This window comes from Vulpes vulpes, chromosome 13 (assembly GCF_048418805.1).
Source record: "Vulpes vulpes isolate BD-2025 chromosome 13, VulVul3, whole genome shotgun sequence".
Lineage (NCBI taxonomy): Eukaryota > Metazoa > Chordata > Mammalia > Carnivora > Canidae > Vulpes > Vulpes vulpes.
In genome coordinates this window covers 87,037,343-87,056,169 of record NC_132792.1, presented here as the reverse complement: position 1 = coordinate 87,056,169, position 18,827 = coordinate 87,037,343, and the positions used below count along the sequence as shown (strand labels likewise).

At 40.0% G+C, this 18,827-nt stretch overlaps 1 protein-coding gene and 1 long non-coding RNA gene across 2 annotated transcripts in view; one reads left to right on the top strand and one right to left on the bottom strand.

Moving 5' to 3' along the window:
• Window positions 1–18,827, top strand: part of LOC140595214 (uncharacterized) — a 43,681-nt gene that overhangs the window by 21,065 nt on the left and 3,789 nt on the right. The gene's annotated exons all lie outside the window — the stretch shown is intronic.
• Window positions 10,330–18,827, bottom strand: part of LAMA1 (laminin subunit alpha 1) — a 155,007-nt gene continuing 146,509 nt past the window's right edge. The window contains exons 59-64 of the mRNA XM_072734926.1: window positions 16,745–16,934; window positions 16,020–16,178; window positions 15,322–15,475; window positions 13,829–13,962; window positions 11,251–11,473; window positions 10,330–10,665 (exon numbers count right to left, since the gene is read on the bottom strand). Coding sequence (XP_072591027.1) covers window positions 10,505–10,665; window positions 11,251–11,473; window positions 13,829–13,962; window positions 15,322–15,475; window positions 16,020–16,178; window positions 16,745–16,934 — 1,021 coding nt within the window. The 3' untranslated portion in view covers window positions 10,330–10,504. The remainder of the gene's footprint in view (window positions 10,666–11,250; window positions 11,474–13,828; window positions 13,963–15,321; window positions 15,476–16,019; window positions 16,179–16,744; window positions 16,935–18,827) is intronic.

The following is an 18,827-nucleotide window of genomic DNA, read 5'->3' as shown; positions in this document are numbered from 1 at the left end:
CAGTAGCTTCATAATTGTGCTTCTGAATTGGCTTTCTGACATTGAATTGTAATCCAAATTTTGTAACTCTGTGGGAGAAAGTACTGTTTCTGATTCTTTCTTTTGTGGTGAGTTTTTCCTTCTAGTCATTTTGCTCAGTGCAGAGTGGCCAAAAACAAGTTGTACTGGGAAAAGGAGAAAAAGAAAAAAAAGGGGGGAGGGACGACAAACAGAAAACAAAAAACAAGGGGGAGTATCCTCTGATTCTATATACTGTAAATCCCTTGACTTCCCCTGGAACTTTCCAGCGCTGCTTGGTCAATAACTTGCTTTTCCCCTGTCCTTCCAGCTGGTCTTCTGGGGCAGGGGCCTACTGTGCTGATTCTCAGGTGTGTGCACCTGGGGGAGCTGCCCAGCCCCCTGCCAGGTGCGTGGCTCAGTGGGAGCTGTGTATCCTGTGAGGCCCCTGCTCAGTCCCAGGTACAAGGTGACACCAGGAGGAACAACAGTGGCAGTGGCCAGCTCTCCAGCTCTGGAGTCAGCTCCCGCAGTAACTACCACAGCTCCCCAGTCCACAGGGGCCTGGATGCTCCGCAGGCGGGGAGTGCCCCATCTGCACAGCTCGGGGCCACCCGGCGGTAGGAGCGTCCTTGCTGCCCTGTGTCCTCCCGGCCTCTGCCTGTCCCGGGGGGAGAGCCGGATCTTGGGCTGTGTCCCCCAGCGCACGCTCTGGGGCCTGTGCCGCTGGAATTGTGCTCCCGGGGCCGCACGGCCCCCTCCAGGGGGAGCCGCTGCTGGATCTGCCGCCCGAGCTGCTCCCTGCCATTCATATTTCTTTTGTGAGTTATCTGTTCAAATATTTTGTTTGTTTTTAATAAGTTATAAGACTTTTGTTTCATATTCTGGACATAAGAGCAGGATTGCTCTTGAATAGTTCTTTTCATCTTATTTCATCTGAGAATGTTTCTTTTTCTCTTTTACCCCTGAAAGATACTTTCATATTTTCCCTGGGTGTGGAATTCTGGGTTGGTAAACTCTTGCAGTGCATTAAAAATGTGGTTCTTCTGTCTTCTGGCCATCATTGTTTCTCTTTAGAAATTCATGGATATTTGCATCATTGTTTCCCCATATGTAATGTGTGCTTTTTTTTTTTTTCTCCTTCTGCTTTCCAGAATTCTTTAGTTATCTTTGGATTTTAGAAGTTGGGCTATTGTGTTGAGGCAATGTTTTCTTTGATTTTTTTTCTGTATGATTCTTGCTAAGTATCTTGAATTTTATGTAAATGTATGCTTTTCACTAAATTGGGGAAGTATTTTGCCATTCTTGCTAAAGAGATTTTATCTGTTGCAATCTCTCTTCTCTCTGTGGGACTCTAATTATACTATAGTAAATCTTTAGATACTGCCTACAGGCACCTGAGACTCTGTTTTTTTTTTTTTATTTTTTCAATCTTTTATCTCTATTTGATAGGTTAGGTAACTTGTATATTCAAGTTTACCTTTATCATCTCTTTTCTGATATTTAATCTATCTAGTTTTTTTTTTCACTTCAGATATTGTATTTTTCAGTTCAGTGATTTTCAATTGCTTCCTTTTTCTACTTTCCATCTCTGTTGAGAATTTGTATCATTTCATTCATATCAAATGTGTTTTCCCTGACCTTATGAAGCATAGATAAAACAGCTAGCTTAATATCTTTGATAATTCTGTCTTGAGATTGGCATTTGTTGACTGTTATTTTCCCTTGAGAATTCATATATTTTCCTAGTTGTATGTTGAGAGATTTTGAATTGTATCCTGGACATTGCAGATGTTATATATTATAACCCCTGGGTCCTGTTGTAAGTCTCTGAAGCATTATTGATGTTGAAATTAATTATGTTCAGACCCTGAGTTCTCTCTCATTTTCTGTTATATCAATTTTAAAAACATAAATATGCATATCTTTCTACTTGACTTTGGAGATCTTATAAGAGCAATATTTCATTTATTCACCCAGTCACTTTAGTAATTTAGGATTCCTCTTTTTCTTCCCTCCACCCCCGATTTATTTCAGTTCCAGTATAACACTTGATAAAAAGGGGAAAGGTGTTCTCTTTTGATTAGCCTACTAAGAAGTGCTTTGTGCTTTCTTCAGTTCACTTCTGATCTCACCTAGAAGATCAAAAGTGTTGCAGAGAGTCTTCTAATTTTGGACATTTTCTCTCAGCCACCCTTAATGAACTTATCCTGCCAGGTCATTCCTACTTTTTCTTTTGTCTTTTTACTCATATTGCTTCTTTAATTCCATGTTTAATTTAATCAGGCCTCAAGGGTGCAGAATTGCATTTAAATCAGACAGTATTAATTCTACTCCCCACTTCCACCTAATCCTGATTACCTTTCTAGTCTGGTTGTAGAGCCTCACATCTAACCTCTGATGTGTCTGTCCCTCACTAGCTCCCAACTGCTCTTTCAACTGATGTTCTTGCCTTGCTTTTCTTTTCTAACCGTCTAGTAGAGACACAACTCTATAAGTTATGCAGTCTTCAATTTTTATCAAAGCTTTTACTGCTTTTTGTTTATAACAGACAATCACATTTGGATTTTGAACACATGCTAAAAATTAAAGTATTCATGAAATACTTGATGCTTCTAATGGTTCTGGCTAAAACAAACTGCCAAAAACTTTCCTTTTACGTAGCTATATATTCTTCTGATTATGTAAACAAAGACCACAGCTCTTCAATATTCAAACTGGAGTTGTCCTTTAATACAAAGAGTTTCTGCTACTGGTGAAGAAAGGAGAGTCACCAAGGAGCACTATCATTATTAAGAAATCTAGCAAGACTTCCTTATTTATGCATCACTAATACCCTTGTATTTTTTTTAAAGATTGTATTTATTTATTCATAGAGACACACGCACACACACACACACACACACACACACAGAGAGAGAGAGAGAGAGAGAGAGAGGCAGAGACACAGGCAGAGGGAGAAGCAGGCTCCATGCAGAGAGCCCGACATGGGACTCGATCTCGGGTCTCCAGGATCACACCCCAGGCTGCAGGCAGCGCTAAACCACTGCACCACAGGGGCTGCCCAATTCCCTTGTATTTTATTTTTTTTTAAATTTTTATTTATTTATGATAGTCACAGAGAGAGAGAGAGAGAGAGAGAGAGAGGCAGAGACATAGGCAGAGGGAGAAGCAGGCTCCATGCACTGGGAGCCCGACATGGGATTAGATCCCAGGTCTCCAGGATCGCGCCCTGGGCCAAAGGCAGGCGCCAAACCACTGCGCCACCCAGGGATCCCAATTTCCTTGTATTTTAAAAGAAATAATTACTTTTAGAAAATAAAACATGGTAAGAGGAACCATTTTCAGAATCCAGAAGAGGGCAGCCCGGGTGGCTCAGCATCACTGATATGATATCACATATAACACCCAATGCTCATCATAACAAATGCCCTCGTTAATACCCATCAACCATTTAGCTCACCCTCCACCCACATTCCTCCATCAATCTTTGGTTTGTTCTGTATCCTTAAGAGTCTCTTATGGCTGACCTCCTCTTCTCTCCTCTTTTTTCCCCTACTCAAATGTTCATCTGTTTTGTTTCCTAAGTTGCACATGAGTGAAACATAAGCTATTTGTCTTTGGCTGACTTATTTTGCTTCGCATAATACACTCTAGCTCCATCCATGTTGCTGCAAATGGCAAGATTTCATTCTTTTTGATGGCTGAGTAATTGTGTGTGTGTGTGTACACCTTTTATTTATCCATTCATCATCAGTGGACATTTGGGCACTTTCCATAGTTTGCTTTGTTGATAATGCTGGTATGTATTGGGTGCTTTGAATATGTATTTTTGTATCCTTTGGGTAAATACCTATTAGTGCAATTACTAGATCATAGGGGGGTTCTATTTTTAGTTCTATTTTCTTTTTGGGGAACCTCTATTCTGTTTTCCAGAGTGGCTGCACCAGTTTGCATTCCCACCGGCAGTGCCAGAGGATTCTCCTTTCTCTGCATCCTCGCCAATCTCTATTATTTTCTGTGTTGTTAATTTTAGCCATTCTGATAGATGTGAGGTGATATCTCATCATGGTTTTGACTTGTTTTTCTTTGATGATGAGTGATGTTGAGCATCTTTTCATGTGTCTATTAGGTATCTGGATGTCCTCTTTGGAAAAATTCATGTTCTTCTACTTCTTACTGTATTATTTGTTTTTTGCATGTTGAGTTTGATAAGTTCTTTATGGGTTTTGAGTACTAACCATTTATCAAATATGTCATTTGCAAATATCTTCTCCTATTCTATAGGCTTTTAGTCTTGTTGATTGTTTTCTTTTCTGTGCAGAAGCTTTTTATCTTGATAAACTCCCAATAGTTCATTTTGCTTGTTTTTCTCTTGCCTTTGGAGATATGTCTAATAAGAAGTTGCTGTGGCCAAAGTCTGTCTCTTATAAGAGGTTGCTGCCTGTGTTCTCTAGGATTTTGATGGTTTCCTGTCTCACATTTAGGTGTTTCATCCATTTTGAATTTATTTTTGTGTATGATGTAACAACGTGGTCCTATTTCATTGTTCTGGATGTGGCTGTCCAATTTTTCCAACACCATTTGTTGAAGAGACTATCTTTTTTCCATTGGATATTCTTTCTTTCTGTGTTAAAGATTAGTTGACCATATAGTTGTGGGTCCATTTCTGAGTTTTCTGTCCTGTTCCTTTGATCTATGTGTCTGTTTTTGTGCCAGTACCATACTGTTTTGATGATTACAGCTTTGCAATAAAACTTAGTCTGTAATCATGATGTTTCCCACTTTTTCAATCCTGAAAAAGATTGCTTTGGCTATTTGTGGGTTTTGGTGGTTCCATATACATTTTAAGATTTTTGTTCTAGCTCTGTGAAAGATGCTGGTGGTATTTTGATAGGGATTCCCTTAAATATGTAGATTGCTTTGAGTAGTATAGACATTTTAACAATGTTTGTTCTTCCAATCAATGAACATGGATTTTTTTCCCCATTTCTTTGTGTCCTCTTCAGTTTCTTTCATAAGTAATCTATAGTTTTCAGAGCACATATCTTTTACTTCTTTGGTTAGGTTTATTCCTAGGTATCTTATTATTTTTGGTGCAAACAAATGCCCATATTGTGTACTCTGTGAGACCTAGTTACAGTTAGCTCTTTAAGCCTTCCTAGACTACTCATGGTACTTCTATGCTATGGTACCACAATTTGGCCTTGGATACTAGTATTCTAAAGTGAATATACGTATGCCTTCTGGGCCCAGAAGTTCTAATAGAGCACTTTATTTTCCTCGCAATCTCTGGTTTGAACATTATTACTTAATTCTAAGCCTGTGCTGATATATTGTTGTTCCATATTCAGCTTTGTGTGTATAATCCCTAATTACAATGCATCATTTTTGAGATGGTTGTAAAGACAGTATAGGAAAATTAATAGAGCAATGGAGTATTATATAAATTGGGCCTTCTAAAGTTGTACCAGCTGTATTAAATGAGTTGGTTAGTTTTCTTTTTCTCATTTTTGATAAAGCTTGCCTTTAAACTAAGTGGTGATTGGACTTTTTGTGGGCAGGTGTGACTGAGGATTAAATTTCACTAAGGCCAATGTTATTGGCTCGCCCTGGTGTTCTTCCTTTTGAGTCAATTTTAATATTTCCTAAATGTGTACCTTTTGCGTGTGTGTGTGTGTGTGTGTGTGTGTGTGTACCTTTTTTGATATTGGTGCCATAACCTCACTCACAGATGAAAAAATTGAGGCTTAAAAACTGCTGGTGCTATGAAAAAAAGTATGGCGGTTCCTCAAAAAATTAGAAGTAGATTTGCCATATGATCCAGTAATTCCACTTCTGAAAATATACCCAAAAGAACTGTTCAAGTGGAGACTTGAACAAATATTTATACACTGATGTTCATAGTAGCTTTATTCATAAGAGCCAAAAGGCAGAAGCAACCACAACACCCACTGACACATGAATGGATGAACAAAATATGGTATATACAAGTGGGATACTACTCAGTGTTAAAAAGGAAAGAAGTTCTGACCCGTGCCACAACATAGATAAACCTGTAGGAGGTTATGCTAAATGAAATAAGCCAGTCACAGAATGACAAATACTGAATGATTCCAGTTATATGAGACAGGTAGAGCGGTTAAACTCATTAAGACAGAAAGTAGGGTGGTAGCTGCCAGGGCCTGGGGAGAGGAGAATGAGGAGTTAGTGTTTCTTGGATACATAGTTTGTTTTGCAAGATGAAAGGAGTCCTGGAGCCTATGGTGGTGACGGTTGCTCAACAGAATGACTCTACTTAATATCACAGACCTGTAAAACTTAAAAATGGTTAAAATGATAAATTTTTACATTAGCCATATTTCACTACAATTAAGGAAAAACCAGTGATGGATTAACAGGCAGACTAAGCAAACACTTGGGTCCCCAAACGTAGGTTTTGAAAAAAATCTGATGTTTCAGTAAAAGTATTGTGGGAAAAATATGATCTTCAATGAATTTTGTTGCATGTCTTTTAGGCTATAGATTTTTTTTTAAATTTTGAATCATTTGGTAGTGAGGAAAGGAATATCAATCTTTTTAGGTCCTTGGGGCCTATAAAGTGGGGTTGCCAAATTTAACAAATAAAAAATATAGGCTGTCATGCAATAGTTAGGACAGGCTGTTACTAAATGTGGTTCATCGTTCATCTGAAATTCAAACTTAACTGGGTATCCTCCTGTATTTTATCTGACAGCCTAACTCTAAAGGGCTGAATCCTCACATTAGATCATAAGGATGGAGACCTCGTGATAGGAATAGGGTTCATGTAAGAACAGACACCAGAGCTCACTGTATCTGCCATTTGAGGACCTAGCAAGAAGGTGGCTGTCTGCAAGCCAGAAAAGAATCCTAATCAAAACCCAACCCAACAAGCATCCCAGTCTCAGACTTGCAACCTCTAGAACTGTGTTAAGTAAATTTCTCTTGTTTAAGTCACCCAGTCTAGGGGACTTTTTTTTAAAAGATTTTATTTATTTATACATGAGAGACATAGAGAAAGGCAGAGACACAGGCAGAGGGAGGAAGCAGGCTCCATGGTGGGAGCCTGATGGAGAACTTGATCCCAGGACTCCAGGATTATGCCCTGGGCCGAAGGCAGGCGCTGAACTGCTGAGCCACCCAGGGATCCTTCCCTAGGGGAATTTTTTTTTATGTCAGGCCAAGCTAAGACAATATAACTTAAAGGTAGCAAATTGACCAAAAAACTGAAATTTAGTTACTTTTCATATATCTCAATGTCTGTTGATGGGTCAACAATATTATAAACACATACATAATTCATAATTCTACCTATTTACTGTATAATGTTTTTTATGGTCTTCATTTATAAACAACAAATTACTAATTATGTTATAATTGAGATTTTTTACATAATTATGTGTTAAACGGTTTACATTTCTATTGATAACAATGATCTAAGGATTTAAAAATGTAATCGATTAAAGTATGAAATTTCACAATAAGTGAATATAAAAGCAAAACAAACAAAAAACAAAAACAAAAATTAAGACGGCTAATGCTCCTTTCCTAATCCGGCTGTCCAAGCCAGCTGCCTAGAGACTGCACTTATCTGCATTCCTTAAATTGCCAGTTGCTGCGGAACAACCAGCACTTTGACAGTTGGTTGTTACCTTTCTCTAGTATCTTCAGATACTAAATTGCAAAGAATTACATATTTCAGAGACATCAGCCAGGAGGTACAAATAGCTTCCAGGGTTCTGAAACATGAGCAAGGTGAAGAAGAAAAGACAGGGACCAGGACCACAGTTGCCTTCCTTGTTTATCAAATTAAAACCTCTCACAGAAATAGAAGTTGAATCTATCACTTTCCATATTGTAAAAGTAGATCAATGCTAAGTGAGGTAGAGACCTCTTTTCAAGTAAGAATTTGAAAAACAAGAGCATTTTCCAGAAGTGTATGGGATAGCAGCCATTTTGACACAGACATGGCCACAGAGCAGAATGAAAATAATTTGTAGGGAACCACATGAAACGTCAAAAAGTTGGGTTTAAAACTGCTCGGTTCATTAAAAGAATATATGTGTGTGGCTTTAAGATTTTCTTTTAGAAAAAAAAAAAAAGATTTTCTTTTAGAAATTACACACATTCTCCCAGAAAAAGTTATTGATCAAGGGGAAAAAATTACATGTTTTTTTTTCCTTGTGGCCCTGAAATAGGCTCTTTTAGGTCAGGTCTTGATTAAACAGCAATATATCTAAAGGAGGTTCCATGTCCTTCCTCTGCCCTCTTTGCTCCCTGTGACTCTTGGAGCCTGTATAAAGTCTTCTGCGGCACAAGCTGCTGCCCTCTTGCTGAAATATCACTAATAGCATTGGTGGTCTGTTGCAGAATTCAGAGCTCCACAATTTTGATTAAAAAAATGAAAATGTTCATTCTGTTCTAATCTGTTACAGGCTGTAGTGATACTTTATTATTATTTTATTATTTTTTACTGACTTAAAAATCATTTTCTAGGGTTGAAATTAACTTTCTAGAAAGGATGTGCCAGAATGCTGGTTGGTTCCAGCATTTGTATAAGCAAGCCTCTTTAGACTTTAGACACTGTATACGATAGTTTTTTCCTCTCTCTTAGAAATAGGATCTTATCTGGTGGTTTCAAAATGGATTTTTTCCCCCAGCTCTTCAAATTAAGATTGATGCAGCTGACATTCTTTTTTTATTATTAACTATTCAGTCTTTAAGGACTTTTTTTTTAATTGAAGTACAGTTGATACACAGTATTAGATTAGTTTCAGGTGTATGATACAGTGATTATTAGATAAGTCTGTATGTGATGCTGTGCTCACTACTCCTGTAGTTACCATCTGTCTCCACACCACATTATTACAGCATCACTATTTTCTCTATTACTTTTATCCCCATTACTTATTCATTCCATAACTGAAAGTCTGTACATCCCACCCCCCTTCACCCAATTCTGCTCATTCCCCCACCCCACTTCCCTAGCCACCATCAGTTTGTTCTCTATTTATGGGTCTTTTCCTTCTTTTTGTTCATTTTATATGTATACTTTTCACTCTTCATTCATCTATTGATGGACACTGATGTTGCTTCCATATCTTGGCTATTGAAAATAATGCTGCAGTAAACATAGAAGTGTATTTATCTTTTTGAATTAGTGTTTTTGTTTACCTTGGGTAAATATCAAGTAGTGGAATTAGTGGATCATATATTATTTCTATTTTTAATTTTTTGAGGAATCTCTATGCTCTTTTCCACAGTGGCTGCACCAATCTGCATTCCCACCATTAGTAGTCAAGGATTCCTTTTTCTCCACATCCTTGCTAACACTTATTATTTCTTGTCCTTTTGATTCTAGCCATCTGACAAGTATAAGGTAATATTTCATTGAAGTTTTGATTTGTATTTCCCTGATGACTAGTGATGTGGAGCATCTTTTCATGTGTCTGTTGGCCATCTGTATGTCTTCTTTGGAAAGTGTTCAGGTCCCCTGCCCATTTTTTTTAATCTGATTAGTTGGGTTTTTTTTATTTTGAGTTGTAGAAGTTCTTTATGTATTTCAGATATTAACTCCTTATCAAATGTATCACTTACAAATATCTTCTTCCAGTCAGTAGGTTACCTCATTTTGTTGATGGCTTTTTTCACAGTGAAAGGAAACCTTTTATTTTGGTGTAGTCTCAATAGTTTATTTTTGTTTTTCCCCCCACTTACCTAAGGAAGCATATCTAGATGGGTCTTTTTTTTTTTTTATTTTTATCCATTCTGCCTCCATATGTCTTCTGATGAGAGCATTAGTCCATTTATATTTAAAGTAGTTATTGCTGTTTCTTTCCTTTTTTTTTTCCTTTTTTTTTTTTTACTGGTTTTTGTAGTTTTTCTCCATCCTTTCTACCTTGGTCTCTTTTCTTGCAATTGAGGACTTTCTGTAGCGTCATGTTTGGCTTTCTCTTTATCGCATGTTTTGGGTTTTGGGTTGCCATGAGCTCATATATAGAATCCTAAGTATACAGCAATGTATATTAAGTCGTATGGTCTCTTTCATTACCACGTCTCCATCCTCTTGCCATTCTGTATGTGCTCTGTGATACTGAAGCCATTCAGTCCTCAGTTGTTCAGGAGGACTTGCTCTATAAATAGGTGTATATTTGGTGTGTCCGTGGAAGATGTGAGTTCAGGGTCTTCCTACACTGCCATCCTGGACCCGACCCAAATACTTTATAAAACTCAAAATATAAAACATGAAAAACTGTCAAGTAATCAATAGAATATTCAATGTTTATGAAGAAAAGGGGCCAATGAATTCAATTTACATTTTAAACTATTTAATAGAGGTATTTGTTGTGTACATGATTTTAGTTTACTATAAACACAAAATTTCTCTCTGGAAACATTTAACCTGAGTGGAAAATGAAATTTTAATTCACAAAAACAATTCTCAAAATATAAGTAATGATTCCCCACTGGGAAGTTTCTCTGAAGCTCAGGGTTCAGACCCAGGACAGGAATGAGGGAAAACTCCTTGTAGGTCAAAAGCTCTGCTGAAGTCATAGGATTGTACGTGTGAGTCCTTAATCAAAGTGAGCTTTCTCAAACACCCCCGGAAGGACGTCTGGCTGCTCAAGCAGTTTTGCTTTATATCAGCTGTTAAAGAAGACAGGAAAAATCTTGCTTAATTTTGTTAAATGACATAGATAGCACATTAGGAACAGATATAATATCAATTGGTTTTTCTATCAAAATTAGAATAATATTCTTCTACATATGTTACTTCAGAGATAAGTGAATAAAAACTCCTGAGTCACAACTGTGCCTTAACTGTGTCACAACTTGATTAAGTAAGTTATTTGTAACAATTATGTAGGATGTCTGAAGTGCATAATTCAAATCCAGAACCAGTGTGACAGAATAAGATCATGTCTGTCCCCTAAAATGATTTCCTGTTCTGAGGATCATCTAAGATGAATCACCTCAGTAAAGTCATCTAGCTTACTTTACATTCATTTAATATTCTCAGAATCTTACCTAATGGTGAATTTATGTGTGTAGATTATTGTAACTTTTCCAGGAATTCCTAGGTATTTGAAATAATCTTTCTAAAAATGTAAAGAATTTGTCGCCCAAACATGTATTTTTCTTAATCTCAATTCTGTATCTACTTGAACTAAGGCTTCCCTTAGTGACAGTGCCCCTTAAAAGTGAATAGGCAAAGCAGACATCCATACGTACCAGGATAGCCACCGACATAAATGGGATCAATGGTGTCTGCTGAGGTGGACTGAGTGTGTGGACTTTCAGCACGAACTGCATCCCCATCAACAATCAGAACCAAGCGGTGTTTGCTCTTCTGAGCTTGAAGTGTGTGCCATTTTCCATCACAGAGAGTAGTGGCAGCTTTGGGCTTGTATATGGCTGTTATCCTACCAGCACCATTGTTAACATGAAATAAGATCTGAACAAACAAAAGACAGGCAGATACCTTGGTGAATCTTTCCATATTTAAGGAACACAATCCATTTATATAATGTTCTTGGAATGGATAAAATCCTAACATTCTCCTAAAAAAGAGGGCAAAACTATGAAAACCAGTGATTTTGAAAAATAGACTCTTAAAGGATTCTAATTTCATTACTCCCCAACTTACAGAAAGGACCAATGACCACCTCCATGAGAATCAGCCTGAGCCACTGTTTTTGCATTACATCCTCAAATCAGTGGCTCATATTTAGGATAGCAGGAGCTGATGGGTTTACTTGGAGGGGGGGGGGAGGCAGTTTACAGCAGCTGGCTAGCAGGTCTGAAGGAACATTTACTCACTGTCTGTAGATGCTCTACCACAGCAAGTGGTAACACAAATCTAAGACTTGCAAAAGATGGCAGGGAAGACTGATAAGTATAGTGTTGTAAGGCAGTTATGCTGCATGTGAGGTGGCTCAGGGGGACTAACAAATTACAGATGTCGATTAAGTCCTTGGGCAACAGCTAGGAAAAGTTTTAAAGGAAAAATAAGCTAATAATAGAGGTAAAACATACATCAGAAATTACATTTTTGGCAATTGTTACACTTCTGATAACATTTTCCAGATATCACATCAAAATGTGCAAATGGATACAAAATTTTTCAAGATTCTTTTTGAAGTACAGATGAGGAAGCATTTTGCTGTAAGCCACAGCATAGAGAGGCAAGCAGTATGATGTAGAGGCAGCTTTGTGCAGACATGAGGACGAAAGAAGAGGGGGTGAAGAGCAAGGGATAGATACTTTTTTATATCCTCCTCACCCACATTTTAGGATGTCCTAGGAGCCAGAAACCCAATTGGAAATAAGCAGAATTACTAGAAACAAGCAAGTACGATTGGGAAAAATCTAGAGCACAATGACTTGTTCCTTCCCTTACAGGAGGCAGTAGCTTCAGAAGATTCAAGCATATTAGTCCCAGAGCAACACAAGTTGGCCACAGAGAAAGAGAAATGCTGCCAAGTGCAGCAGGTAGAGAGCGGACTTGCGATGTCTCTTCTGCCCTCCCCGCACGGCCTCTGAGTGGCCTGGCCAAAACTCCCCAGTTCTCATGTGACCCTTTGGGGGATGCAGCACATGGCTGAAGAGGAGGAGGCAGCAGTGCCCTGACGGGATGGGAATCACGATCTGCAAAGGATGTTGGCGAATTTCTAGGCTCAGTCCCCACACACTGGTGATGCTGCGACCTCAGACCACTCTTCACAACTTGCCAGGGACAACTGGCCTAGTACACAAAACACGGAGGCTGAGCCTGAAAACCAGGACAGTCCAGCCATAGTCTTGACTACTGTCAGGAGAGCTTGCAGCAAAGGAAAAGGAGAAGAAAGGCTCTCTTCCCTTGCACCCAGATGGCACCAGTGGGGTGAGGAAGGAGAATGAGAACCAGGAGAAACTCTAGAAGCAGTTTTCAGGCAAAAGAGACTAAGGTACCTCTAATTGTTAAGGACTGAAGGCTGAAAGCAGAACAGCTATAGAAATGTATGTTTTTAGCATTAAAAAAATTAGACGGTGGTATATCCATCACATGGAATACTCTGCAATAAAAAGAAATGGACTATTGATACACAGAACAACCCAGATCAACTCCTAGGAAATTAAGCTGAGTATAAAAAGCCAATCTCTGGAGGGTATATACTGGGTCATAGCATGTGTGCAACAGTTCTGAAATAACAGAGAGCTGCAGAACAGGTTAGTGGTTGCCCAGGATTAGGAAGAGAGTTGGTGTGAATATGAAGGGGTGGCTACAGGGAGCACTGTGGTAATGGTACAGTTAAGTGTCTTGATTGTGAGGGTGGATACATAAAGCTAAACAAGATACACATGATAAAATTGTATAGAGCTACACACACTAGCACATATACAACTAGTGCAACTGCAAAAACCTGTGGATTATGCAAATGTCAGTTTCATGGATTTGATATTGTATAAGACTTATGCAAGATGTTAACACAGCAGGAGCCTGGGAGAAGGGTGCAAGAGGACCTCCCTGTACATTTTACTATAACTTGCTCTCAATCTAGAATTATTTCCAAATAAGTTAACAAATATTAGGGAGGGAAAGAGGATCAGGTTGGCAAATGGTGTATTACAAGTTGTAATTTGGCTTTAAATTTAATTTCAGGGCTTTTTTTTTTTGTCATTTGTAATCTTTTCAGGATTAATTGAAGCTTTTCTTCATTCTGCTGAAATGGATCATTGGACATTTGGATCTGGGTATTTCTGCTGTTTCTCAGTTTCTCTGTTTCTGAAGCTGGAGTAGGCAGGCACCCCATCGAGATTAAGTACCTACCTTGCCATTCACAATCTCTAATCCAATGGCATCTACTTTGGCACTGCTGATCCCCAAGAGGACACCATTCTCAGAAGTGGTACGAAATTCCAGTGTGATGTTTACATCTGATCCGACTTTGTAGCCCTCTTTGACTGAAAAATACAAAGATAACCCCAAGTTAGGCATGAGCCTGGCCCAAGAAAGCTCGGGATCAGAGAGGCTGTGGGCTGGCTGACTGGCTGGCTGGCTGGCTGTGCATTTTGGCTCCTGGCTCAGGAAGCCTGGCTCTAGCTCTTTTTCTGGATCCAGCTCCATCCTCACCAACAAGTCACTTCTCCCCACTGAGCCTCAGCTTCCTCATCTGTAATATGAAGTAATACTATTAAAGAAAACCTACCCCATCGTGGTAGTAATGCTATTAAAGAAAACCTACCCCATCTTGACTAGAGCCAAGGCAGGCCCATCCTTTCATCTAGAGCCACATAGGGAAAAAACCCAAAAGGATTTGATCCATATAATCCCATCATTGTCTAGCCAGGAATTGTCCACTCTGTTTTCCCAATATTTATATACTGCGTATGTCATCATTTACTGAGCAGATTAGCATCCATACTAGGTTTTCTTAAGTGGAGACTTAATGAAATGGATATTTTATTTAGGTGATTGAAAAGCTGAAAAACCAAATGAGGGATATGTATTGGAAGTCATTCAGTCCAAGGTTAAAGAAGAATTGGGAGCAGCCCAACTTCTCCGGAGCAGGGAAGGTTACTAGAGCTGGGAAGCTCAGAGCGAAAGAAATGGGTCATAGCTCTTTCCCTCCACCTGCCTGCTCCTATCTTCCACCAGGGCCTCCCTGGAAGCCAGAGAAATGTGGTTCCCTGTGGTAGAAAGCAGAACAGAGGCTGAGAGGAGCCTGGTCCTGACTGCAAATAGGAAATTAACAGCAAATTAAGGACATCAGACGGAGAGGGAACACCAGATACATTACAAAGGCTAGTTCTAAGCCTTGAGTGATTTACATTCTAAGGCATTTTTTAAAAGGCATTTTAGATATTTAAATTCCTCTACTTAGGATCAAAATTTTCAGCAATCTCAGTGGAGTCCGTTTTTTTCATCAAACCTGACTTGTATTTGGCTGGCTGGTATGGATATTTTATGCTGATTTTTGTCAAAGGCCTTTATTAACTTGGGCTGCAACAGTATGCCTTACATAAATTCAGGGGATGTACAGATGAAGTCAGCACCACACGTTTTCCCTCTGCTGGGGCGGGGAGAGGGGAGGGGGCATCATGCCTGGTGGAGCAAGCCTACATCAGGCCATCTGGAGAGCATGTGAGGGAGAAGGCTTTTATATTAGAAGTTGAGAAATCGGGATAAACTGGAACACTTAACTAAATATGGTCTTGGCTACAGCCTTGTCCAAGGATCTTGCTCTATCATATCATTCTTGGATTCATATCAAGTGCAGGCTAAACCCAAACATTTCTTTCAAGATTGTTGATAATACATACCAAGAGCTGCATATCCACTTCCTTCAAAGAAAGTTCCTTCCTGGGCCACTGCATAGCACCTGGTTACTGCAAATGCAGACACTGGGCTGTCCTTGTCCAGCTGTTTGCCATTCACTGTCACTTCCCCAATGCAGGCAGGAACACTGTGGGTGATCTAAACCAAATGACAGAGAATAGATGCTCTAAATATAGGAAGGGCAAGGGTCAGTTTTTCCTATACTTCAAAAAAACATTAAAATACTAACTTTTGTTTTTTTAAATAGAATTTCCACATTAGTTTACATGAACATGTAACTGAAAGCTACTAGCTAGTAGTATCTTGGCTAATAATGCAATGAAGGTGTATTTTCTATTATTTTGATCAAATAGTGTGGAAATCAAGAATGCTGGGTTTTCTAATCTGCAAACACAAATCTGCTGGACTTTCCTGAATTGTACCAGAGCTGAATAGCTGTGGAAAGGGAAATGTTCATTAACAGGAATGGCTGGCTGAGCTCCAAGAGCTTCCAAGGGGAAGCCTGAACACACACAACCTAGGGATGCAGTTTAAAAGGTTTGCATCATTCAGCCAAGCCGCAGGTTCAAACAAGATAATTTAACATAAACATTTTCCTTTACCAAAAAAAAAAAAAAAAAAGAAGACAAAAACTTAGCCACAGTAAAGTTAAAATGGGCTCCATACAGAAAACACTGCTTACGTTTCCAATGTTCCTGGCCTTGTACTCAGAGGGAAGGCCTCCCAGGTACAGCTTTCCTTCTACATCCAACATGGTACCATCTCCCACAGCGATCACTGTGGGGGATTCCTGGCCATCAACTGTCATGAAACCTTTTCTTTTAAAGTGCTCTGTCTTGACCTAGAACAAAATGACAATATCCAGTTTTTAAGGAATCTGAGAGAACCTTAACATGTTTGTTTGCAACATCTGTTCATTATAGCTGTAATAACCTGAATGAAATCCTAAAGCATGGCTCTAATTTTTACACAATTGGTGTTGAGGAGACTGAGCCTGGCAGGAGACGGGTACAGGCACAGGCAAAGCACACATCAGAACAGGAAGTAGTCCTGAGTCCTAGTTATAAGAAAGCAAATGCCATTATCTAAGGGTTGGTGCATTCATGTCACAGGTCCACTTGATTTACTTCTCCTCCAGTCGGGAACATTTCTGCTACCTTTCATTCATTCCATCAATGTTTGCTGAGTGCCTATTAGGTGTCATGCACTGAACTAAACCCCAGTGTTACTTCAGGATGTGGAAAAGACCCCTGCCTGCAAGAAGCTGATGTTCTATAGGGGAGATAGTAGACACAAAGCAAGCTAGAAATCAAAGGGGATGATTTCATGACAGTGAACCAGAGTGGACATAAGGGATGGATGGACTAAAACTTAGCATGAGTGATGACAAGCCTCCTGAGAGCATACCGTGTGCCACTTGCCATCACTGATCGGTGCAGGGTGGGAGACCTTAGTTCTGCCTTTTCCAAGATCAAACATGAAGTGAAGGTAGCCCCCGTGCAGCTGGAGTGTGGCATAATCCACTTGGTTCTGGTGAGCCATGTAGTAAATTAAACCACTGGAGGCAAATGTTCGGATACTCAGCTGAACTGAGAGCCTGGAGGAAAACGAGAGCTCAGACCTCAGAAAGGAATACACTTTCACTTTTAAAACCTTTAAAAAATAGTGTCAAGAGAGAACTCAATAATTGTTTCAACCTTTATATTTAACATGTCAGCAGAGAGTCATTCATTATTCTTCATTTATCCATCTAGCTGTTCATTCAGTTAATGATTACCACATATGTATATCTGCCAGGAACTGTTCTAGATGCTGAGACTGAAGCAGGGAACAGAAAGGAATGTCTTTTCTCCCACAAAACTGATACTAGAAATCTTTCAGAGATAAAATTGAGTCATGAGAGGCTAACCAGTTGTTTACTTAACAGTAGCTCTGAAAGGATGGTGTTTCCACTGAGCTCTGAATGACAGGAGCAAGCCCCACAAAGCTTGGCAGGACTTTGTTTTCAGACAGCACAGAGTCTGCTAACACAATGGACCTGATTTTGGTGGACAGCCAGGAAAACCCTAGTAGGGCGCAGTGGGAGATGGCGGCACACAGTAGTTGAGGGGAGGATGCGTTGGGACAGGGAAAGGAAAAGAGTGTGGCTCTGTCCTCATTGAGGGGGGCTCTGTGAAGCAGTGTTTAGATTTGAAATGCGGGCGGGGGTGGGGAGTCGAAGTACTAAGGGGAGTGGGCATGGCTTGATTTACAACTGAAAAGGTACCTCTGACGTGAAGAAGCTGTCAGATGAGGCTGGGGTGTCAGCAGGCATTGTTAGGCAGGCAGCTGTCAGAAAAGTCCACAGAGGCCAGTGGTGGTGGCTTAGCCAGGGGGTTGTGGGAGGTGTGGAGGGGATGAACTAATTCATGAAATTTGCCAGAGGAAGAAGCAACTAGACTTGTAGATAGACTGAATTAGGAGAGGGAGGGAAGGAACAACCATCTTGACGGTAGGGCCCTAGGCAACCAGGGGAATGGTGCTAACGTCTACAGAAATGGCAAAGACCAAAGATGGGGACAGTGGGTTTGGGGGAAGAGTGAATTCTCGATGTGGAGGAGCCTTTCCCAATCCACATGGAGATGTGGAAGAGCCAGCTAGGTATACACCTCCTGAGTTCTAAGCAGAGGTGAACGCTAGAGATGTGGGTGCTGGTGCAAATAGATGGTATTCTAAAGCCGTTGAAATATGGAAGTTTCCCTGGGAGAATACACAGAAGAGGCCCTGGGCCTTCTCTGATGAAAGAGGAGCCAGCAAAGGAGACTGAGCAGGGGTGGGCAGGGAGAGCAGGAAATCAGGGGCGTGTGGGGCTAAGATGGCCAGGTGCACATGACCGCACTGAGGGCCCAGCAAAGAAGGCATCATGGGGTGTGGCCACAGCAGGTCTGGGACCACTGTGGCAAGAACAATCAAGAAGTGAGGGGAGGCTGAGTGGGTGGGTGGGGAGGAAATGAGAAGGGAGGAAAGGCAGACTGCCACAGGAGGCAACTTTTTTTTTTTTTTTTTTTTTTTTTTAAATAAGGCAACTCAAGAAGTCTTGAAATACAGCCAGGATACTGTGGGGAGGGTGGGATGTGGAGTCTCTTGGAGTTGTTTTAAGTTAGGAACTACTAGAGAGGAAATGGTTACCAGCATAAACACACTGCCTGAGTTTGAATTCTACTTCTACTGTGTGCCCTGAGCAAGTGACTTAACTTCCCTATACCTCAATAAAGATAATACCTTGCTCATAATTAGGAGGACTGAGTTGGGGTATATGTGTTAAATACTGAGGCAGTCTCTGGCACAAGTGTTTGTTCCTCTTGTTAACACTGATGATGATGAGGGCAATGGGCTCTAGAGGGCAAGTGAGATAAGGAGTCAAGGTCTAAAGACAGTGTGATGGGGGCAGTGATCACAGAAGGCCATTAACAACAGGTGCAGTCTGAAGGATTTGGAGAAGAGGAAGGAT